Here is a 22927-nt window from a genome sequence, read left to right as displayed (position 1 = left end):
TGGAGGCAGCCAGAGGGCCCGCGGGCCTGAAATATGGCGACCGAGGGGCAGCGTGGTACAAAATGAGGTCAGTAAGACGGACAGAAGCCCACATCACCTGAGCTCCTTCTGTGGTTAGGATGTTAGATTTGAATCTAAGTGTGATGGGAGCCCACTGGCGTGGCATGATCTATCTTTGCAAGAGGAATATTCTGACAAGACAAAGGGGTATTTGTGATCTCACAAAAATGAAAAGATCAGGATCAGGCATAACTGGATCCAGGGACTCAAAGAATATCATCAGAAGTCTGTCTCTGAGCATCTCCAGGCCCTGCTTTTCTCTGCGCTGGCTTTACCCTCAGTCGGGCTCTCTCCGTGTAGCTGGGAAGATGCCCTTGAGCATCTCCAGACTAACTTTGACTGTAAAGCTGGCAAACACAGGGAAGACGGTGCAGCCTTCTCTTCTTTCACGGTGAAAAGAACTCAGATGGGCCCTGCTCAGGTCACATGCCCACCGGGGTTGGCTACAGTGGTCACGGCCACCCTGGAACATGAAGACCACATGATTGACAGCCCTGCCAGAAGCCCAGGGAGTAGGAGAGGGTCAGTTTCCAAAAGGAAAGGATGCAAGCCAAGCGTAAAACAAACCAAAAAAAAATTAGCCATTGCCCACTGTGGACAGGTAGAAATCAGTTACATTGTACACTATTTATATAATTGAATGAGAATTTAGGGTCTAATCATCATTGACCTGTAAGCACCTAAGCAAACATCTAGGCTGATATGGGTGGTGGGTGCTAAAGAGGAAGCCCCGTGGAAACCTGAGTTAACACAGTGACTCAGTCACTGTACGGTTAGTCACAGAACACGACTAACTGCACTTACTTCTGGCAGGTAGCTGCCTGCCTCTTGTAGGGGCTCCTAGGACAAGGGCGACTTTAGGACTTTCCAAGTAACCCCCAGGCACCTTCTACCAAGTCAAGCTTCATGCCCCTCTTCCTTTCATTCCAGGGACTACTCGTGGCCTTGCAGTATTGCTTTGCCAACGGAGAGGTATGTTTCCCACGCTGTCACCCTAGGCTCCTGCGAGGCTGGGGCTGGCGTCCTACAGTCCCCGGGGATTCCCGCGTCCATGATGGCGCCATGGGGGGAAGTGCAGTGGCCAGCATGTACCGTGGGCATCCAGCAGAGAGAGCAAGAGGCAGCTTAGAGCGGTGGGGAAAGGTACTGGGATGTGCGGCAAAGTCAGAACCCAAACCTGGCCCCGCTGGAGCCTCGCTGGGAGGATCAGAGTGTGATAGAGGGAACCAGCTGGAACTCTGGTGTCCAGAAATCTATTCAAGCCACGACTCACCTACTGAGGGCTCTGAGTTAGTCAGGTCAGTGTAGCTCTTTGAGCCTCAGTTTCCTCATCTGTAAAATGGGAATAATAACTGTCCCTACCCCACACTGTCACCCTGGGCATGCCTGGGAAAGGTCCTATGCCTGGTAACAATGATTATTTTTATTATTTATATTATTGCGTAGCCCCAGCCAGCTCTCTGCACCCTGGGAAACAGGCTTGAAGTGGGGGGGCAGGCAGAGGCCCGAGCAGTTTTCTCCTGACTTTAGGAGTTGGTGGAAATTTTCTGGCTCTCTTTCATGGTCCCCTCTCCCCACCCCAGGTTGAAATATGGATTTCTGTCTCCTCCCTCTAGAATGTAAGCTTCTGGGCAGCAACACCTCTTCCGCCTTGCTCACTGCTGCCTCTTCTGTATCTTCACGCAGGGACCTCTTATCTGCCAGGCAGATCTCAGATGCCACCTCGACACAGTCCTTTTCTGAGTGCCGTTTCTCACACTTTGCCTCTCACCCCGCTGTCCTGTTAACGGCCTCCGGGTGTCACTCCCGCCTGCTCTGCTCACGTGCATTTGTTTGCTTCTCTTTGCTTGTTTCCCCCAGTGAGAAGGTAGGTTTCCCAAGGGTGGCCCAGGGAGGACACTCAAGAAATATTTGCTGGGCCGACACATGGTGCACTGGCTCCAAGACAGTAACCCCGCCCTCTCCTCACCTGGCAGGTGAAGGCCGAGCTGCGGAAGCAGTGGGCCCGCTTCCTGCTGGCCCACCACTCGGGCTGCAGAGCCTGGGTCCTGGAGAAGAACTTCCGATTCCTGGGGAAATGTCCCAAGAAGCTCTCGGAGGGGACCGGTGCCGGGACGCTGGGGAAGGCGCAGCCCTCGTCTGGCGGCAGGCAGCTCCTGCACTTGACCGTGGAGGGCCTGGGGGAGTTGGGCGCCCCGCCCCGCCGCTGCCACGCCGCCTGGCCCCGGGGCAGCAGCCTGTCCGAGAGCAGCGAGGGGGACTTCACCCTGGCCCACACCATGGAGGAGATTCTCGAGGAGAGTGAGATCTAGGCTTGGCTCCCGGGGGACTCCTGAGGCCAGCGGGAAGGAGGCGGCCAAGCCAGACGATGCTGCTGCGGAGCAGAGTCAGCGTCCTCCCGCGCATCCCGCCCGCACTGACACGTCCATCTCCTGGCTCTTCCTGCTCTGTGTGGCAGAGGCTGCGCAAACACTCACCGCTTCTGCCTGCCCTCGTCATCCTCATCACCCCCAAAGGTGTGCTTTCTAGAATGACCCCCAGCCTCGGGGGCTGGCCCTACATTCAAGTGAATGGAGCCCTAGGACACAGGGAGATGTTCGCTGTGAAACAGGCCGACCGCCATCCTTCCTTCACCCTTCACAGTACAAGGTGTGTATCTGAAGTCGAGTTCAAGGTGTCCAAGGACCGCCTGCAAAGCGATTTAAATGCAGAGCCTGAAGCATGGCAGAGATTCTAAGAGACTGTGTCCGGGGCCATGGAATTGTGTAACACGCATCCCAGGTAATCCGGATGCAAGCCCACACTGGGCAGGGTGTGCAGGAGCTAGAAGGCCCTCTGAGCCGGCAGATGGTGGGATACGGCCGGTGCGTCAGCGGTGACGTGCACGCCTTCCTCTGACAGTGTGGACCCCACATCGCCCACCAGAGCCCACTCCTTTCCTTCTCTCCTCTTCCTCTCTTGTCAAGTCCTTCCTTGCTCTCTGCATCTCAGTTCTCATCTGTGGGCCGCAGAAGTTCTATCTGATCCATAACAGCTCCATCCTTCCTCCGAGGGTTGGGCCCTGCTCCCAGGGCTCCTGTGAAGGTTGCCGTTGGTCATTTCCTCTGCTTTCTGGTTCCACTGGCCTTTCCGAGCTCGGCTTCTTCAAGCCTGCCTTGCCTACTGTTCTCTTGACTTGCCCTTGGTGCGTGGATGGCTGTACCTCCTGCTCTGGGAGGTTTGCCCACTGCTCTCCCTGACCTGAGTCTGCACCGGTAAGACTCCGACTCCTCCGATGGGAACGGGTGCTGAAAGCTGGAGGGGACCCAGGTGAAATGCAAGGACTGGGGCTGATCTGGACACACCCAGGGGGCCCTGAGGACCCGTTCTGCTGATGGAGTGCAGGGTGCTTCTGGAGACTGAGGAGGGCCCAGGCAACCAGGGACAGGCTCAGTGGCTGAAACTGTAAGTCTAGAGGCTGAGGAAGATCAAAGGAGGAACATCCTCTGGAAACAGGGTGTCAGTGCTCAGAAGTGTGGCTGTTACAGTATGTAAAAGTATGTGTATGTGGGTGGGTGGTGTGTTGTCATGGAACCAAATGCTGCCCTATGTTAGGGGAAGGGGATGATATGATACCATCAAGTAAGGTTGCCAGATTTAGCAGTCGATTAAATTTGAATTTCAGATAAATGAGTAACGTCATTGTATAAGTATAGCCCATAACTAGCCATAAGTATGTCCCATGCAATGTGCTTTCTCTGAGATTCAAATCTCATTGCACATCTTGTATTTCACCTGGCAACTCTCTGGCCAAGAACAAGTTGCAGCTGGGCAGGGACGAGGGCGAGGCAAGTGATGAACTTGGGATGCAAAATTTAAGAGAGTACTGAAAAAAAAACCCTCCATTGTCAAGATAAGTAACAGTTTAATGCAATATTTTAAAAAATCAAATCTGCAAACTACAGCCTATGGGGCATTTATAAAAATAACATTTTATTGGAACCAGGGCCGGGAGGAGGGTGGGGCAAGTGAGGCCATGAGATGCAAATGCAGGGTCTGGTCCTCACTATTTACAGTTTTGATATTTTGCTCATCATGGACATTTTAAGATTAATTTTTATTTTTAAATGATTGCATCAGAATATTTATCTTGATTACTGAGGTTTTTTTTGGCTCCTGAAGGTCAAAATTAAATTTTGCTCCAGAGGCCAGTGCCCATCTTGCCTTTGCCCTAGTCCTGGCTCTGCTTTGCACCAGGGGATACGGAAGCAATGACATTAGGCAAGTATATAATAAAGTAAAGGTTTTTTGGGAGTGTCCAGATTGTCTGTAGTTCAATCATTAAAATATGCATTCTTCTCACTTTTCTTTTCTGCAAATATCCTGCCATTTCTCATCAGCCCATTAGCTCCTGGAAAGCTGGGGCATCTCGTATTCTCAGCTTGTATTCAGAGCAGGTGCTTAGAACACATTCATCAAATGAGACAAGACAGAAATGTCTCGGGAGCATTGGATGCTGTTGGGGGTCAGTTATCTAGGACCTGGTCACTGATAGAAGGAACTTTAAAAAAAAAAGCATTTGTAAATATATTCTCCCCCCTCTACAAATGGGGTGGCGCACACACACCCTACTTGCTCTTGTTCTCCTAATAATTAAAATAACCAGTTTATTGAAGTTGATATGTATTGTTGATTCTTTTATGCTGGTTTCTCACTGGGGCTGCAGGTCTCCACCCCTGGAGAGTCTGGGGCCAGAAGTGGGGAAAAGAGCTGCGGTATTAAGCCTGGGGACCTGGTGGTCCACCATCTCAGGGACCAAGAGGAGTGGGCAGAAGGGGAGGGGAGGGGAGCAGAGGTCAGAGGTCAAAAGGGTGGAGGACAACTGTCTCCCTTCTTCTAGACTACTCTCTGAATTATTCACTTTGCTGTTTCCTTGAAGATCCATCCTGGTGGGTCTCAATCCTGGCATTGCACTTAACCTGGGAAACTTTCAAGAAACACTGATGGCTGGTGAGCCCAGAAGTCTCCCCCCTACCTCAGACCCCGCAGTAGTACCCACTAGCCCCACGGTGAACGCTGGTCTTCCCATGGGCTGCAGGGAAGGCCTTGCGTGGTCTGGCCCCTGCGCACCTTGGAGGCTTAACTCACAATTTGCTCTCCCTTCTCCCTCTGCTCTCCAGCTACACGTGCCTTCTCACGGTCCCGGAACTTGAAATGCTGTTTCCTGCTTTAGGGTCTTGGAGACACAGTTTCCCCATCCTCACCTTTCCCCCAGCCCAGTCCACTGGGTCTTCATTTAAATGCTTCTTCATCCGGAACCCCTTTCCTGACCTCTGGACAGGTCAGCCCCTCCTGTTGTTTCTTCCCACACTGCTTTGCTTGTCTCCACGGTAACTGCATCGCCAGTAAGGGCGTCTTCAAGGTCCGCAGTCCCCTGTGCACCCTGAGCCGGAGGAGGGCAGGGCCAAGTGTGTCTCCTCCGCCACCGCAGCCCCCACACCCTGGCCTAGGACCGCAGTGGCCACGCATTCTGGTCTTTGAGGTTGAACAGACAACTCATCTCCTTTTCTGGTTCAAGAACGACCAGTCAGCCATGTGCCCAGCTCCTCTTGTATTTATTGGAACCTGCTTACCCAACAGTCCACAAAGCAGCTTACACAGGGGCTGATATTTGGGGCTCCTGTGACCTAATCCTGGGATTATCAGGGAGGCCTGGGCTGGCAGGCAGGGGGAGGGGAGGCGGTCAGGTAGGGCGGGCGGGACTCTAGAGACAGAGGGAAGGTAGGACCAGTGAATCGCTAAAGACGCTTCCGTTTGGCAGGGAGCTGTGCTGTGGGTTTACCGGGCTGCGGGTTGGAGGCTCTCCCAGCCCCCGGGATGTGTGCACACGTGTGTTTGTGTGAATGGCGGGGAGAGGGGAGGAGACCTGAGCAGTTGACATCAGGGTTTCTTTTCCTTCAACTTCTCCTTCACTTTTTGTGGCTCAAATTGGATCAGTCGCAGAATTTCCTTATTTGCCAAGGTCCCCTCAATGAATTCTTTCTCTGTAAGTTTATCTGCACAGGGGGAAAAGACCACAGTTAGGACAGGCTGCTTCCAGCTGTGATGAGGCTGACATCGGCCAGCAGGCCCAGGATGGATGGATCTATTCTGAAAAGACTGAGTCTCAGTGCCCCTGGGGGTACCCCCACCCCTCACTCCTCCCCAGGACCCCTGATCTCCCCATGAATGGACAATGAAAGGGTTAATGACAGGCACGGCAGGGCCTCCTGGGTGTGGTCTAGTGCTGTGTCTCTTCTGACTGGTTGGCACCTCCGCCTTGCTGGTTAATGAAATATTTTGAATGTGACTCCAGGTCTCCAACCTCACGCTCCGCTCCGGGGGAGCTTCTAGGGGACTGGGCAAGGAAAAGAGAGTCTCAGTTAAGAAGAAGGGTTAGGGGTCCAATGTGTCCCAAGGAGAGGCTGGCTTATGAGGTGGCTCTCCACCCTGCTCCAAGCTCCTGGGCAGTCCCCTGATTCTTGGCTGACAACCCCTCCGTGGTCCTTCCCTGCGCTTCTCTGCATCCTCAATCTACCCCTCCTTGTTTGGGACGAGAGAGAGCCTCCAGCTATTGAATTCAGTCCTATCTAGTTAAATGCACGTCACAGAGCCCTCCCTCCGTGCCAGAGCCACTGTGCTTGGGGCTGAGGTCATTGCAGGGGGCAGAGGGTGGGGTGTGGCATGGAAGGGAGTGAGAAAAGGTCCCTGGCCCTGGGAAACTGTTGGTCTGATGGGGAGACAGTCACCTGTAGAAATGACTCTAGAATGAGGCAGGTGCTCCTTCCTGTTTATGGCTATCCTCATAGTCCTGCACGTAGTAGGTGTTCAGTAAAGCTTGGCTGAACTCACTATTTACAATAGATAGTGGAAGCAACCTCAATGTCCATCGACAGGTGACTGGATGAAAAATACTACTCAGCCATAAAAAGAATGAAATCATGCCATTTACAGCAACATGGCTGGACCGAGAGATGATCATACACAGTGAAGTTAAATCAGACAAAGATAAATATCACACGGTATCACTTACATGTGGAATCTAAAAAAAAAATGACACAAATAAACTTATTGACAAAACAGAAACAGACTCACAGACACAGGAAAAAAAACTTAACGGTTACTAAAGGGGAAAGGAGGGGACGGATAAAGTGGGAGTTTGGGATTAGCAGAGACAAGCTACTATATGCAAAGTAGGTAAGCAGCAAGGTCCTCCTGTATGGCACAGGGAACTATAGTCAATAGCTTGTAATAACCTAAAATGAATGAGAAACCTGTGAAACTGAATCACTACGCTGTACAGCAGAAACTAACACACATTTTTAACCAATTATAATTCAATTAAAAAAAAAAACCTCAGCTGAACTGAACTGGGTTTCCTTTGGCTTATGTCCCAGGCCTTTGGGGCAATCGTAATCATTCCTGGGTTAGGAGCCAGGCTGCTTCCCGGTGCAGGTCCGGCTGGGGAAACTGGGTTTTAAGGTTCCAGCTGCCCTGTCAGCCTCGCACAGAGCTTGAAGTCCCACCCTCAGAACCTGATGCTGGAGTGAGGTGTTGTCTCCAGATGGGCTGTGTGGAAACACAAGTCACCGGGCACGAGCGCGCGTGTGAGCCCCCGACACCTCCCTCCCTACTGTGACTGTGAAATTCACCTGGGGCAGTTTTCCAGTTAGCAAGTAGCAGAACAAGGGACTCAGCACGTGGCAGACCCCGAGGGACGTCACGAAGGGGGCCAAAGAGGGGCGAGGAGCCTCAGGGTGGAGCCTTAAGAAGCCAGGGTCTGGGCAACGGAGGAGAGGATGCTCGAAGGGGAGATGACAGCTGGGGGAGGCACGGGAAGGGCCTACCCTGCAAAATCTGAGGAGGTGCTCACTTTCAGGGTCGTGTGAGCACAGGGCTGGCACTGACAACAAGGGCCGCCTTCCATTTTGTGCCTGGGCACCTCCTTGCGTTGCCCTAATTCTGGCCCTACCATCAAAGACCTCGTTGCTTCCCGACTTCCTCCTGGACCGCAGAATAGTAGGGCCCTTATTTAGGGTCCTGCTCAGACCTGTGCCAGGGAGCCCCGTAAAAGGCTGCCCCAGAGACCACAACAGGGGCCAGTCCTGGCTCCGCAGGTGGCCTTGGGCCATGCAGGCCGTCATCAGCGGAGGCGCTTCAGAGGTTAAAAATCTTGACCGCAGGGGTGAGGGGAACAGCTCAGTGGTAGAATGCGTGCTTGGTGAGCATGAGAAAAAAAAAAAGAAATCTCAATTGCTGGCTGACTCTTTTTAAAACAATCAGATCACGAGACACCAGCAGCCCCGCACCCCCACGTGGCAACAGTCGATCAGAGGCCATCAGACCAGACAGCCCCTCCCCACTGTTCGCCAGGCCCTCACTTACTGGGCAGCCGCTCACCTGTTCATCCTCCCAGCCCCGGGGGCCATTCAAGTTTGCCGCCCCCGTCTGACACCAACCCGCCTCTCGTGTCCTTCCTGAGCTGCACGTGGGCACCCTGCATTAGCAGCCGCCTTTCAGTGCCAGACCACGCTGCTTCCAGCCAGACGGAGCAGGGCAGGGAGCCACGACAGACCCGTTCCCAGGAGCAGGGGCTCGAGGACGCCCCATCGGCTTGGCCAAGACCTTCTTAGCCCACCGCTGCAGTCTCAGACTTTGCTTAAGCCCAAACTGCCTCCTTGCCTCTGCCCAGAGGTGTTTGATCTACTTTGCAGCCCGATGGCTCCTCCAGCCTCCTCCAGATCCCTCCCCGTTTTCCCTCATAGGCCTTCCCCCCCATCAATATCTTGCCATCCAATTTAAATCTAACCCCATCTGGTGCTGCCTCTCGTGGGCTCCAAACTAACTTCCTAAAGTAAAACCGTTTAAATCCAGATCCTGCTTGCTTGGGACTGGGTGCTCATTCAGATGGAGACTGAGCTGAGGTGTGCCCTGTCCTAATTGTGCAGAAGGCCTTTTTATAAGCAAGTAAACCAAAGTGTCTTTGAAGGAAAAAAAAAAGGGGGCACTCCATTTAAAAAGAAAGCCATTCGCAAAGTCTCAAAACTCGCCATTTGCCTACAAACTGCTCCTGAGCTGTGCCCTTTCCTGGTTACTGTTCCCTCACTGTGGGTGAACTCTGTCGTAACGAAAGAGGTTTTTTTCCTTCAAAAGCACAACATCATTTAGAGCCTTGCTTCTCCCCAAGGGCATCTCAGGCAGCAATGGAGTTTTACAAGCAGTGGGAGGTGGTACTGTTTCCCGCCAGCTCCAGAGTGGGCGTACGCACGACTGCCTGTGGACCATCTTGTCACCACCCCCAAAGGCCCGTCAGGCAGCCCTGCAGTGGGCGGAGGTGGCCTCTGTCCTGCCTGGGCACCAGACTCGGAAGGATAAATCTGGCTAGGCTTTCTGGGAAACAGCCCGGGACTGGAACAAAGGCTAGGAAGCAGAAGGAATTTACCGTCTTCCTTCTTGCCAAAGAACCCCCAGACCTTCTCGGCTCGCTTCTCCGGGGTGTTTTCATCATCTGGAAGTTGCTTCACGTCCTCAGGGCTGATCATTTTGAAAATAGCCTGCACCGAATCAAGAGGAGGAATCTATCAGAAGGAGCAGCTCCGGGGGAACCCGCGTCGCGGGTCAGCATCCGCTGCGGCAGAGGCTAAAATGCAGGTGTCCAGGTCCCAGCTTGCCCTACTGAACCCCAGTTCCTGGGAGTGGGGACCGGGCATCTGGACTTTTGAGACCCTCAGAAGGGATGGAGAACGCAGGGGAGGGGGTGAAGGCAGCTTTCGCTTCTTATTTTGTCCCTTTCCACCCTGCTGGAATTTCCTGATCATGTCGGCATATTACTTTCATTTTACTAAAAACTGAAAATAAGAAATAAAAAGTTTCCTGATGATAATCTGACAGCAGCCCCAGGGCGGCAGTTTGGGATCTCCTACCTCGAACCCCACTGCCCAGAAATTTAATGACAGCAAATGGCTTTTTCTGGGTCCAGGGGGTACCTTGGTTGCCAACCCGGCTGGGCTAATATATAAGTGCTTAACGTGTGCCACCTTTCTAAGCGTTTTGCATGTGACCTTCACGACAACTTTATGAGGTGGGTATTATTGGCCCCATTTCACAGATGAAGAGACTGAGTCAACTAACCTGCTAGAAGTCCCTCAGCTGGAAGCGGAAGCGTGGAGGTTCTAACCCAGGTGAGCTTGGTACTAGAACCTCTACGCCTGCAGCACTTCCTACCCCCGGAGAGCCTTGGAGAGCGTTCTGGGGGCTGGCGAAGGTCTCCCAGGGCACGGGAAGCCCCTCATTTACTCTTCTCAGGGAGGCAGCCAGAGACAGATTCAGCTTTAAGCTCAAGGGTCTTCCTCATCACCCTCTAGTCTCGCTGACAAAGGAGCTGGATGGACAAAGTCCAGCAGAGCAGGAAGTGGTCAGGGAAAGGGACGAGGCCGTCTCCACATGCCCTTCCAGCTCCAGGCTACTAGGAGTCCACCCGGGCTGGCCAGGCCCAGAGGGGACACTCAGGATCACACTCCAGGGAAACTAGGCTGGAGGGAGGATCAGCAGCGTCAGCAGCCCCCATTCAGCGGCCCCCACGCTGTAACACGCAGAAACCGGACCCAGCAGCTCCGGGGACCAGACCCGCCGACGGCGGGACTCAGACCCGGGAGGTGCCCAGCGCAAATGGCAGCGGCTCCCTTAACACCGCCATCTGTCCTGAGCCCGGGAAGCACGTGCGGGCCGGAGGGCTAACGGCTGGGATGATTGGCTGCCTGCCCACCCTGCGTCCAACACCGAGGACAGACCGTCACGGCCTCAATGAAAGGACAGAGAAAGAACCATTGCATCCTCACCCTGGGCCCTGGGAGTTTTTCCTACGGTTTTCCCGAGGCCATGCAGCTTGGTGGTGGCACAGCTGGGACGAGAACCCATCGCTTTGGACTCCCAGGCCAGTCACCTGGACCTGGTGAACAGCGGAGGCTTGGCGTATTCTTGCATAACTTCAGGTGTGGGTGCTCCGCAACCTCTCTCCCCCTCCCGGCCTCCGTCCTCCTCTCCCCGCCCTCCCTCCCTCCCCTTCCTCCTCCTTTCCCCGAAGGAGCGCCTGCTCACAGGCCTCTGCTGGGCCTGGCATCCTTTAGGTGGTTCCGAGGGTGTGGTCCTCACCCCCGGCCACCTGCCAGTGCAGGGGGGCTCATTCTGCAGGCCGAGCCCAGACCCCAGCGAGGCTCCCACACACGCCTGCCCCTAACGGGAGGCCCAGGCAGAGTCCACTGACCAGAGGCTGCCTGCTTGGCCATTTTATTTACAGTTTCCCCGAAAAAGGGTGGGAGAATTGTGCGAATGAAAGCGGGATTACAAATGCATCGAAAATTATATAAAATATGAAAAACATCCTCTCTCACAGGAATGGAATTAGAGAAATAAAGGAAGTGGCATGAGGTAGAGGGCAAAAAACAGATCGAGTAAAACGAGGGCGCTGTAAATGAGGTAAGAGGGGAAAATGCAAACATCCGAATCCTCCATCGAGGAGTGGGAACGCAGTCTGGCGTGGCCAGACGATGGCGTTCTAAGCAGCTGTTAGAAATGGTTTGATATTGAAAGCACTCAGAACAGTGACTGAAAAAAGGAGGATAAAAACCGCATGTGAATATGTCATCGTTCTAAAATTGCTTGTAAATATGTGGATGCAAGGCTGGAAAGGTGTATGTCAATACGTTGGCAGCAGTTTGCTCTGGACGATGACATTAAAGGCCATTTTAACTTTCTTTTGCGTCGGTTTCTACATTTCACTAATTACTTACATATTATAAAACTATTTTCCAGACACGGAAAGCCTTCTCAACAGATGATCTGATGCTGGGCCAACGTGGACAGAGAGGAGAGCAGGTGTTGGGAAGCCCTGGCTGGCAAGGAGAGTGAGGAGCCAGCGGTTTGTGTAGAACACGAGACGGACGCAAAAGGCAGGCTCTCGGGATGAAGTGACCTGCCCCGGGTCGTGAAGGCAGGACTAGAACCCAGATTTCACGTCCTGCAACTTGGGCCTTTTTCTTCGGGATATTTGACACATGCTATGTCTTTTAAATGACTTGTGGGGGAGGGTGAGTGTACAGCCCAGTGGTTGGGCATATGCTTAGCGTGTGTGAGGTCCTGGGTTCAATTCCCAGTACCCTCATTAGAAAAAAACTTTTTTAAAGAGGGCAGGGTATAGCTCAAGTGGTAGAGCGCATGCTTAGCACGCACGAGGCCCTGGGTTCGATCCCCAGGACCACCCTTAAAATAAATAAGTAAATAAATAGACCTAATCCCCTCCCCCGCAAAATGACTTGTGAAAGAGCCAGCATGTGTCCTGTTGAAGGTTTTGAAGGACTTTCTCGTGGAGAAAGGAAGGAAGCTGGGAGGGAAAGAAGGCAGGCCGGAAACGAAAAGATAAATACTAGGAGATGCCCCGATTCTTCTGTAGGAAGAAAACGAAGCCATGGGTAAGTGCCCCTCATTAACATCGGACCCCCCCCACCACGCTCTCAGGGCCACCGAGTCACAAAGCCTGGGCCCCACCCCGCTGCAGCCCCGCCCCCCAGTGGTGACCCCGGCCCCCAGAGCTGGAAGCCCAGAGGCCAGCACTGACCGTGACGATCTCCAGCACTTCGCTCTTGCTGATGGTGCCATTGCCGTCCACGTCGTAGAGGGAGAAGGCCCACTCCAGCTTCTGGTTGGTCTTGCCCGCGGTGGTCATGTGCAGGGCGATGACGTACTCCTTGAAGTCCAGGGTGCCATCGCTGTTGGCATCGAAGCTGCGGAACACATGCTGGGCGTAGGCCTTGGGGTCGGCCTCGGGGAAGAACTTGGAGTAGATGCTCTGGAACTCCTGCCGGGTGATGCGGCCGCTGGGACACTCCTTCCGGAAGGACTGGTACCAGGTACTCAGCTCCTCCTCCGTGAACTTGGTGTTCAGCTGCAGCTCCTCCAGGATCTCCTTGGACAGCGCCCCGCTCTTGCTGTTCCCCATGGGCGAGGCGGCCTGGGCCCGGCCGGGCAGTCGCTGCTGGGCGGGCGGGCGGGCGGGCGGGAGTGACCGAGTCTCCCGGCTGCCGGGCTGGGTGCCACTGGGGACGCTCAGGCCCTGAGAGGCTGGTGGATTAGGCGGATTTGTGGCGGGTTCACCCCAGCACTTGGAGGGAGGAGGGGCCTGGAGCCGGAGGCGGGAGACAAGCTCCTAGACGCCCCCTGAGATTAAAATAAAGAGCTGACAGCGGGAGGTCAATCCACCTCGGCCTCCTGGCAGGACTGGGCAAGGGGTAGAATCTTCAGAGTGGAAGCCTCCGGCCGAGGCCTTTCCTGCTGCCCCTGGTCCATCCCTGCCCCAGCCCACCTCTGCCTCTGGCTCTCTGGCAGCACCGATGCTCCCTGGCTGCCATCTGCCCTTACTCTGAGGACCTCAGAGGCAGAGATGGCCCTGTAATGCAGTAATTAGGAGCCACGCTCTGGAACCAGCTTTGGTTCAAATCCCAGCTTTGCAGGTACTAGCTGTGTGACCCCAGGCACGTTTCTTAACCTGTCTCTGCCGAGAATGCGCTTCTAATCTCTCACAGCTTCCCTTAAATGTCACCTTCTTAGCAGCGCCTATACTGAGCACTCTATTTACCATAGCACCCCTACCCCCAAGCATCGGCACGCCCCCAACTTTCTCCTGCTCGGTGGTTCTCCCTCACGAGTACACCTGACTGACTGTTTATTCTTGGTGTTGTCTGTGCTTGGCAGAACGAGAGCCCCGTGGAGGCTGGGGTTCTGTCTGCTTTGTTCTCCACGGCGTCTCCATTGCCCAGACTGGTGCCTGGCAGCTTTGGGCCCTCAGTGACTATCCCCCGAGCGGACGGCAGTAACAGTGGTGTCTACCTCATTGTTACCGTGGGGCTGAAATGAGCCAACATGTGCAGCACACTTAGAACTGAGCCCGGCACGGAGTGAGAGCTCAGTATCTACTGGCCGTTGTCATTCTTCGCCTACCACAGGGACTCAGCTGTCTCCAGGGGCCCGCAGGCAGGGTGTGCAAGTGAAGCAGGTGGGTCGGGGAGGCCGTAGGGAGTGGTGAGGCCTGTGCCGTACATGCAGGGGACGGCCAATGTTCAATTCCATATGAATGTGGTCATAAGGGACAATGGCCCAGTGTTACTCGATTTCTTTTTGATAATCCAAGGGAAACCAACTGCTAGATGCAATTGCCAAACTTTTAAATGTTGAGAGCCATTTCAAAATTTTCAAAAACCTGGTGTGGGCCAAATACAGCTTCTCTGTGGCTGTTCCAGCCTGCAGGTCGTCAGTTTGCAAGCAAGCCTGGTGCCAGGAGCTGGCAGACAACAGTCCATGCTGTCAAGTGAATGAATGGGTAAATAGGAGAGCAGGGCTCAGCCAGGGAAGGCTTCCACCCCTCAGTCAGCTCAGGCCACAGGGAGAACCCTCATGAATAGGTACCTTAAATCGCACCACCCAGAGGAAAGGTTGGTGCGTCCTGGCGTGGCTAAGCATAACGCCTGGGACCCCAGAACCACCATCTTGGATAGGAAAGATGGCTCCGCTTTGTCCAGGGGCGGTAACTACAAAATTAAAGCCCGCAATGTCTAGGCAGGAGAATTGGGGTTTGTATTCTATTTCATAACAGTCTAGCAGCAGGGGAAAGCAGGTCCCTGTTGCTGAGAGAAAGCCACCTGCCACCCCTCCCCGCGACGTCACTCAGGAAGGACTGAGACGCTCAGGCACCGATGTGCTGACCCATCCCTCCCACCCACCCCAGCCACTGCGAGGCCAGAGTCCTTCTCAGGAAGCCTTAATGTTGTGGGCATGTGTGAGTGTGTGTACTTAGTGTTTTTCCCCACCAGTTTGTGAGAGCATATCATTTCTTAAAAGAAACCCTTTCTCTTTCTCTAGCTTTTCACTACCCACAGCAAGGCATTGGTTCTCAAGAGTGGTTAGAACCAGGACAGTTGCTGACTGGACTCAAAAACAAACGCACAAGCAAGACGCAGGCCATGCCAGTGAGGCCAGAGGCCGCCAAACCTGGCCCGGCAGGCGATTAGAAGCGCCTCCTGGGTGTCCACACCGAGCCTGTAGGTGAGGCGAGGCCAGCGTTGCAGGAAGAAACCAAGCTGCAAAAGGATGTTGCCTGCCTATGTCACACGGTTGCTAAATGACAAAGCCGGGAGGCGAGCCTCCCTGCTCAGAGCTGTTTTCACGAGTTACAGTCGCCTCCCTTCCCAAGGAGGCCTGAGCAGAAGGGGTGAGAAGATGCGTTTCCGGAGGTGAGCGGCTGGGTTGCTGTGACAACAGAGGAGGCCACGGGCAAGGAGACAGGGCCCCGGGTTCACACAGAAGGCGGCCGACGCCCTTCAGTCCCTTCTGTCCTCCCTGAGGGCGAGGAGGAGGAGCCAGACCAGGTACATCCACTCCTCCCGGCTGCCTGCCGTGCCTGCGAAGGGCCCGGCGCGGGGGGACCACTGGCAGCTGTGTTGATGCTGCTGAGAGAGAGGTCATGACCTGGAGGTTTGTTTGAAAACCTGCGTAAACATCTTCTATCAGAGGGAGAGTTTATTCCCCTTAGCCAAACAAGTTGTTGGAGATGATGTATTGTGAATGGATTTGTTAAGTCTGAACTGGGGCCATAAACTCTCCCCAAACCCCAGAGACCACTGGGAAGAAGGCCTCAGCTCTGGCCAGTGAATCTCAGCTGGTGACTCCCCATCTGGGTCCCACCATGACGGAAAGAAGCGGGCTCTTCCCAGAGGCTGGCCCTGTTGCGTCCCAAGCCAAGAGTCCCCCAGCCACCACCCCATGCCTCTTCCCGCCCCTGTTAGGAGCTGAAGGACAGAGAGCCCTTCCACGCCGGCCTGGAGCCAGAGCCTGCCCACAAGTCTGCCCTCGGGGGGAAAAGGGGCTTGGAGAGGGTGGGTGGGAGGCAGAGGAGGGGGAAGAACCCTCCTCCCATGGCTGTCCCCATCCCGGTAAATAGCAGTCCCTCCTTTCGGTTGCTTGGACTGAAGTCCTCGGAGCCACCCCAGTGCCTCTCTGTCACACCCCACTCTAATCTGCCTAGAGATCGTGTCGGCTCCACCTTCAAAGCACATCCAGAACCCGACCATTGTCCCTGCCTCCACGTCACCACCCCTGCTGGCACCGTCCCCTGGACGTACAGCGAGCCCAACAGCAAGGACGTCAGGCCGTGCGCCTCTCGGCTCCGACCCCCCCCAAGTGAAAGTCAAAGGCCTTCGATGGCCCGAGAGGCCCTGGAGAAGCTGCCCCGCCCCCACCCCTCTGCTCTAGCCACACTGGTCTCCAACAAGTAGGTGCCTCTGGCCTTTAACCAGGCCACCTCCTCTGCCTGGAACATTCTTCCCCCAGCTGCCTGCTGGGCTTCCTCCCAGGAATCCCGTCTTGGATCAAATGCCACCTGCGCAATGAGGCCACCCCAGTCACCCCACCTCATGCTGCAGCTAACCCTCTCTCACCCGAGACCACCGATCCCCCTCACTCCGCCCTGTCTGTCTCTGTAACACCCAGCATCTTCTACATCTACACTACACAATTCCGTGAGTCTGTCTCTTACTGCTAGAAAGGAAGTTCTATGAGGTCAAGGTTCTTGATCTGTTTTAACCACGGATGTGTTCCCAGTACCTAGAGCAGTGTCTGGCTCACCGTGGTGGTCTGTAATTACTGCATGGATGGATAGGCGGACAGACGGATGCATGGGTGGATGAATGGATGGACAGATGGATGGGAAAAGAAACAACAGGCAGGAAACCTTCTGTCCACAGGGGAGGGGACTGGGGCCAGGGCCAGGGGTGTGGTTTTGGCAACGTGATACCCCGCTGGGGGTCAATGCCCAGGTGTCCTCTATTCCCCTGCTAAGTCATCAGGGGTAAAAATAAAATCACGCAGCCCGGGAGTCTGGGAGCAACGCTGAGCCCATTCGTACAGAAGGGAGTGTGGCAGTCCTCCAGGAAGGAGGGTCGCCCAGCGGGACGACTCAGTGTCTCTGGACAGTTTATTTTACATGGGATGAAGCTAAGCATCTCAAGTGTACACACAAAGCCAAAGGGGAAAAAAATGAGAGCATTTAACTTCCTGAAAATGCTCTATCATAATGCAGAACAATTATATATAGCAAATGCCTTCAAAATTTAAACTCTTTTAAACATTTAATTTGTCAGCATCAATACACACAAATGCTATTACAGGGGTGGGGGTGGGGGTGGGGAGAGGGTGGGAAGGGCGGATTACAGCCTCCATAGGGATCAGAGTTTCAACAGTGTTACTTATAAATTATAGCACATCGATTTTATTTACTGATCTAGGCAGCCGGGGATGGAAGGATATACAATGTGGAGTAAACACATTCATACCGGGATGAGGATTGCTGGCAGGAGACGCAGCATTTTAACATTAAAAATGTATAAAGTATTTAGCAAAAGTTACAGAAAACAGCAAACAAGCAAGTCTGTTAGAAAATCCCACGTTCGTGGGGTTTGTCATGGGGTTTGCTGATGTGCTCGCGTCTGTGAAAGGGCTGCCCCCCACCCCCATCATCTCCTTCCTAAGGGAAGGGCAGAGATGCAGCTGTGGGGCCCCTGTCACCAAGGATGGCTGGTGTCCCTTTGAATGACAGTCCCTGGGTCCACCTGGCTGCCCGGAGGCCACGGTCCCGAGAGCCGGCTGCTGCGGCTCGCGACGCTGGGTGCGGAGCACCTCCACTAGGCAGAGAACAGAGGTCCCAGGAGGGGACGTGGCTTAACTTCAGGTTACAGGACAAATGAGACAGCAGAATGGGGCCAGTCGGTGCCCTTGCCCGGGTGCCTCCTTCCCTTCCTCGTCCCCATGTCACACTGCCCGCATCAGAGCACCCAGGTGCCTGCCTGCCTCCCCCACTGCAGTCCCGTTAGGAACTTCCCTCAGACACCAAAGGGTCCGTTCCCCTGAACAGCATTCAGAGGTGCAAGGGTGTCACAACCCCTCTCCCTCAGAGGTGCCTCCCGACCAGGGCTCCACGCAGCCACGCCCCAGCATCTGGAGGCTCAGGGGAGACGGAACATGGGCTCTGTCCCCTGCTTATTCTCACCCAAATCAGGAAAGAGTTGGGTCCCTCACCTTCAGGAAAGGCCAGACAGAGTGCTCCGGGGGGATGAAGGGGAAAATTCAACCCAGAAGCATCCTAGCAACATGGGACCCTGAGACCTGAGCTCCATGACCCACACCCTCACCCGGCCTGGACCCAGGAATGCCTTCCATTTGCTAGGAGAGGTGCCTGGTTGCTTTCCGGGGTTCACCTTTCACTGAGCAGGGCACAATCAAGATATGGCTTGGAGGGGTCACGACCCTGGGGATCACACCGAGAGCCTGAACAGTGTTAACAGCAGAGATCCAGGAAAGGTTGGTGAGCCCCCTGCCGTCTCATCCACGCTGCCTCCATCTTCACCCTCTAACGCTCAACAGATGGCTGGGACTGTGCGGGTTGAAGGGAGGGGAGGGTCCCCGGGAGCTAGTGGATCTGCCAGCTGAGATACAAGCTTCAGGGTGTAGCGGAGACCCTGCCAGATCCTGTCCCGACCCCTGGCCACTTTTTGCATCGTCAGAAACCTAAAATGAACCCCATAAGCAAGTGTGAGCCCCAAGAACCACTCGTGGGCACAACAGGTGGAAGTAGTCTTACAAACAAGCTGGAGAGCCTGGGCTGGGGACTCTGGGGACAAACAACTCGTTTTAAAAGCAAGGAAGCAGTGGGTGCCCCCAGGCAACGGACGGAAGACAGCTTGGAGACGGAGATGCGAGGGAACCAACTACTGACACACAACGCGGTGACTTAGAGGCATCAAGCTGAGTGAAGGAAGCCAGACTTGAAGGCTGCATCAGTGTGACTCCACTTTTAGGACGTTCTGGAAAAGGCAGAACTCCAGAGTCACAAAATCCATCAGTGTCTGCCTGGCGCTGGGGCTGGGAGGAGGGGATCGACATCAAAGACGCCTGAAGGCATTTCTGGGAGTGATGGAAATGTGTTGATTTTGGTGGTGGTTACAAGACTGCATAAATTTGTCCAAATTCATTGACCCATATACTTCAAGTGGGCGAACTTTACTGTATGTCAGTAAACTTCCAGTACTGTACATTAAATACCTCAATAAACCTGGAAGAAGAAAAGGCAGTGGCTCTTGTCGGGGTGGGGAGGATGTGGGAACGAGACTGCACGCTGGCTAAGGCTGCGTGCTGCTGGTCTGTCCCCCACCTAGCATCTGTCCAGTGCTTCCCCTACCTACATCATCCCCAGCAGGTCTGCAGGAGCCTGTTTAAACGCTCCTTGTCAAGGCCACTCACAGCAGGAAGCAAAATCACTTAAACAAGCCGAGGTCTTTGACGTCCTTTGAATTTTATGGCTTGTATTTCCAAGAAGGGACTTTGGCTCTGCCAAGATCTCTATGCACCCATCCCCTAATCTAGGAATGGACTGGTTTTCACAAAGGGAGTAGAAGCAAACCCCTGGTTCCTGAATGTGTACACAGCTTCTGTTTGCTTTAGGCGTTAATCAGCCCCACCGTGGGGATAAGTGTCTCCTCCCGCAGAAACGCAACCCTATCCCGGCCAACAGGCGTCGGCTGGAGTAGAAAGGAGCCCAGAGGGGTCCCGTGGCAGACCCTCAGCACAGCCGTCTCTGTGGTTCAGGCTGTCACGGCAACCAGCTCACTTTTGTCTTAGAGACTATGTTTTTAAACCGTCAGGTTTTCACAACAAAACGAAGCAGCACCCATGTCTCCCAGGCAGAGGCAGGTAGGAGAGGCTCACCTGCTCTCAGGAAGGGAACCATGGATGTGCTCAAGAATAACCCGGAGCGGCTCACTCTGATTAAAGCCAGGCAAACCCCCTTATAACCTAAACACCAAAACAGAAACCCAACCAAACTAAACTGAAACCGCAGAGCGCCACGCCGAAGCGCCCCTTCAGATATTCCAGACTTCATCCAAATCTCGATTTCGCCCAGAGGCGGAGCCCTGTTAACACTGGAACAGGGGCCTGGACCTTCAGCTCCAGCCCAGCTTGTAAATCACCACTCACTTCATGGCTCTCAGTGGCCATCCTTGGGTTTCATTCTTCCTCTTTGTAAAGCGAGGGGAAAGGAAATCTCTGAAATACGAGTTGGATGTGAGCTGTGAGGGTCTGGCTTTTCCGTCCTTGGGGAAATGCCACGTGGCAGTAGTTTGTATGACGAGTACAGGCTCCCCGTAGGTTAAATGCGGAAGGGTGCAAAGTTGTTCTTCTCCAGGAGGGTCTGAACATCCCCCTGTCCACGTGGAGAACAGAGGGGACGTGGGGAGTGCCTGTCCTGTACGCACCCACACAACGCCTGGCTCGCCCCAAGTGTCTGCCGAGTAATAGGATGAAGGAGTGAATGAATGGACAGAGAGCTGTCAGCGCAACAGACAGTATCGCGGCAAACCAAAACTGCACAGGGTGCCCATGTGTGAAGGCCAAGGTCACCGAGCCGCAGGGCCCTGGAGAAAGACAAGTCCACACAAAACAAGAGATCGTGGGCTTCCCTGATGATAGGGCCACTTCTTGTCCTCAGATCTTAGCACATGGCCCAGACTTAGCTAAATGCTTGATGATGAATGAAGGAGGGAAGGAAAAAGGAAAAGAAGTATGTGGAGGAGCTAATGAGACCAAGGGGAGGGGATGAGGCGGAAGAAATGACTTCAGAACGCAGACTGGCCCGCACTGGGCCAGCCCGGGCTGCCCTGGAAGAGGCAAGAGAGGTCCAGGGAAGAACAGAAGGCTCTGGAATCCTCAGATGGGAAGGAGGAAACAAAATCCACGAGCCACATCACACTCAAAATATCTGTGTTAATAACAAGGCTACTGGCTTTGAATGTTTAAAAACCATCCACAAATTAGTTTACCAAGCCACAAAGCGACTGCTACTAGCACCCATTTTTTTTTTTTTGAAAGAAACCAAGGAATATATATCCCCAAACTGACAGCTGGTGTCACGGCCCAACCTCACACCTGGAAGGAGTGGTTCTCCGCACCAGACACACAGACCCGTCCTGCAGGCCTTCGCCTTGAAGGCCTTCATGGTGAGCTTTCTGGTTGGGACGTTTTAATAAAAGTGGCCGAGCTTGGTTTGCTGTAGGATATTTGGCATCTTTTCTGTGATAAACTATGGCGGCGCCATTCTGACTCAATGAGAGAGAAGATTAACGAGTCATCAGTTACCAGCACGTAAGACGGAGAGAAAGACCAGTGATTTGTGCTCTTTGACTTCTGCCCTTTGGGGGACGTATGGGATCTGTACATCCAAAGTAATCAACAGGAAAGCTTAACAAGAAAGATGGGTTTTCAGGACACAGGTTCCAGGCTAGAAATCTGCCCTTTGCTAGCAGTGTGACCTCCCTCAGCCCCTTTCTTCTTCTGGTCCCCCTGAGCTGAGTCTCAAGATTTAACATGGCGGAGAACGTGTTTGCTGTGGTTCTGTAAAGGGAGAAAGTGATGAGTGAGACAGGGCCAAAAGCTTCCCAGGTCACACTCATCCCAGGCTTCTCCAGGAATCGGGAGGCGGGGAAAGGGCAGGATGGTACCAGCGCCAAGCAGGGGCTCCGTGCAGGGCTCTGGAACGTGCAGAAGGGGCTGAGAGGCCGAGGCGGCCGACTGCCTGGAAGGCGACATGTACTGTGGACTTGAGGGTCTACGGTGCCTGCATGGTACCCACCAGTGAAAGCCACACAAAGGACAGTGGTCCCAACCCCGCCGGGCACAAGCAGGTGGAGCCATCTGGGGGGTGACAGAGACTTACCCCACCCACCCATCTCCCTCGTGGGACTGAACCAGCCCCTGGGATGGGCAAGGGTGGGAGGAGGGAGCTTCCTGGAGGAAGAGGCTGCAGGTTGAGTGGACGGGGATGTCCAGAGAGGGGACTTGACAGAGGATGCCTGATCTATTAGGAAACAGGATTTGATGCTCCGACTTGGGGCTGATTTGCTGAGTGAGGTAGTTCCATCCTGACCTCTCTAGGCTGGGTCAGTCTGGGAAGACAGGGGCCAGGCCTTCTTCCCAAGACTCCCAATGATGAAAAGGAGCAGAGAAGAGCCAGGATGTGGGCTCCCGGAATGCAACAGGGAAAAATCAGAGAGGAGGGTTGCAAAGGATTCTGGGTGTGGGCTGTTGAGCTGAATGGTGGCTTCTATCCATGATTCCGATCCTGACACTCGGTTTTGAGACAGAGACCTCCCTCCCCTGCCCCTCCAAAGCCCTGGGGACAGGGGGGCCAGCTGGAGGAGGGGCCTTGGGGCTTCCAGGGGCACAAGCGTGTGACACAACCGGCTCTGGGTGGGGAGGGGACCCTGTGGTGCTCAGCAGGGACCAGAGTTCCAGCCTCAGTTTGTTCTCGGAGTGGCAAGCACAGCACAGGATTAGGGGGCTTCAGCCTCGGAGACAAGGGCAGGGCTGTGGTTCCATCTCCTCGGCCTGGGAACTATGGAGAGCTCCCAAAGGGGCCGTCCAGGCCGCCCTCCTGGCATCACTGTCCCCTCTCCTCGGGGCACCAGGAGAGCGGGTGGGAGGGAGGCTCCGCCTGGCAGCAGCCCCCACGGCAGGGGCGCCACTTCCTCTCCGTGGGGCCCCCAGCCCCTCCTCGGCAGGACCCCCAGCCGCATGTCTAGATCTCCATGTCCACAGGGCGAATGTTGCCCGTCTTGTGCTCTCTGACCCACAGCTCCCGGTCTTTGGCTGGGTCCACTTTTCGAAGCAGTTGGTCCACAGGCTCGACTGTCTGCAAGGGACGGAAAAGAAGGGACACCATCAGAGGTGGCGGCCCAGCCAGGGACGTATCTTC

General features: G+C 54.4%; 3 protein-coding genes and 1 long non-coding RNA gene across 7 annotated transcripts in view; 2 read left to right on the top strand and 2 right to left on the bottom strand.

Annotated features, from left to right (window-relative positions):
• Positions 1-4714, top strand: part of LOC102544195 (glucagon-like peptide 2 receptor) — a 43581-nt gene extending 38867 nt beyond the window's left edge. Inside the window, exons 12-13 of the mRNA XM_006216183.4 lie at positions 991-1032; positions 2037-4714. Of these exons, the coding sequence (XP_006216245.3) occupies positions 991-1032; positions 2037-2372 (378 nt within the window). The 3' untranslated portion in view covers positions 2373-4714. The remainder of the gene's footprint in view (positions 1-990; positions 1033-2036) is intronic.
• A 993-nt stretch (positions 4715-5707) lies between these two features.
• On the bottom strand, positions 5708-13072 carry LOC140686467 (recoverin). The gene is made up of 3 exons (XM_072940718.1): positions 12692-13072; positions 9521-9632; positions 5708-6095 (listed from the first exon to the last, which is right to left on the bottom strand). Exons 1-3 carry the CDS (start codon positions 13070-13072, stop codon positions 5980-5982), a joined length of 609 nt encoding a protein of 202 aa, XP_072796819.1. The 3' UTR covers positions 5708-5979.
• LOC140686468 (uncharacterized) lies at positions 12561-16639 on the top strand. 2 transcript variants are annotated; one of them, XR_012060319.1, is made up of 4 exons: positions 12561-12983; positions 13825-14125; positions 14989-15494; positions 16151-16639. It is a non-coding gene; the product is annotated as an uncharacterized lncRNA (long non-coding RNA). The 2 variants fall into 2 exon arrangements; XR_012060318.1 differs by lacking the exon at positions 16151-16639 and having other exon boundaries at positions 14989-15680.
• Positions 16640-20916: 4277 nt separating this feature from the next.
• Positions 20917-22927, bottom strand: part of LOC140685361 (growth arrest-specific protein 7-like) — a 28032-nt gene continuing 26021 nt past the window's right edge. For all 3 annotated transcript variants that reach the window (XM_072940715.1, XM_072940717.1, XM_072940716.1), the window contains exon 10: positions 20917-22864. In XM_072940715.1, the coding sequence (XP_072796816.1) occupies positions 22751-22864 (114 nt within the window). In that variant the 3' untranslated portion in view covers positions 20917-22750. The remainder of the gene's footprint in view (positions 22865-22927) is intronic.

The sequence above is a fragment of the Vicugna pacos genome, chromosome 16, assembly GCF_048564905.1.
Source record: "Vicugna pacos chromosome 16, VicPac4, whole genome shotgun sequence".
Lineage (NCBI taxonomy): Eukaryota > Metazoa > Chordata > Mammalia > Artiodactyla > Camelidae > Vicugna > Vicugna pacos.
The sequence above is the reverse complement of the archived record's forward strand: the minus strand, read 5'-3'. Positions and strand labels throughout refer to the sequence as shown.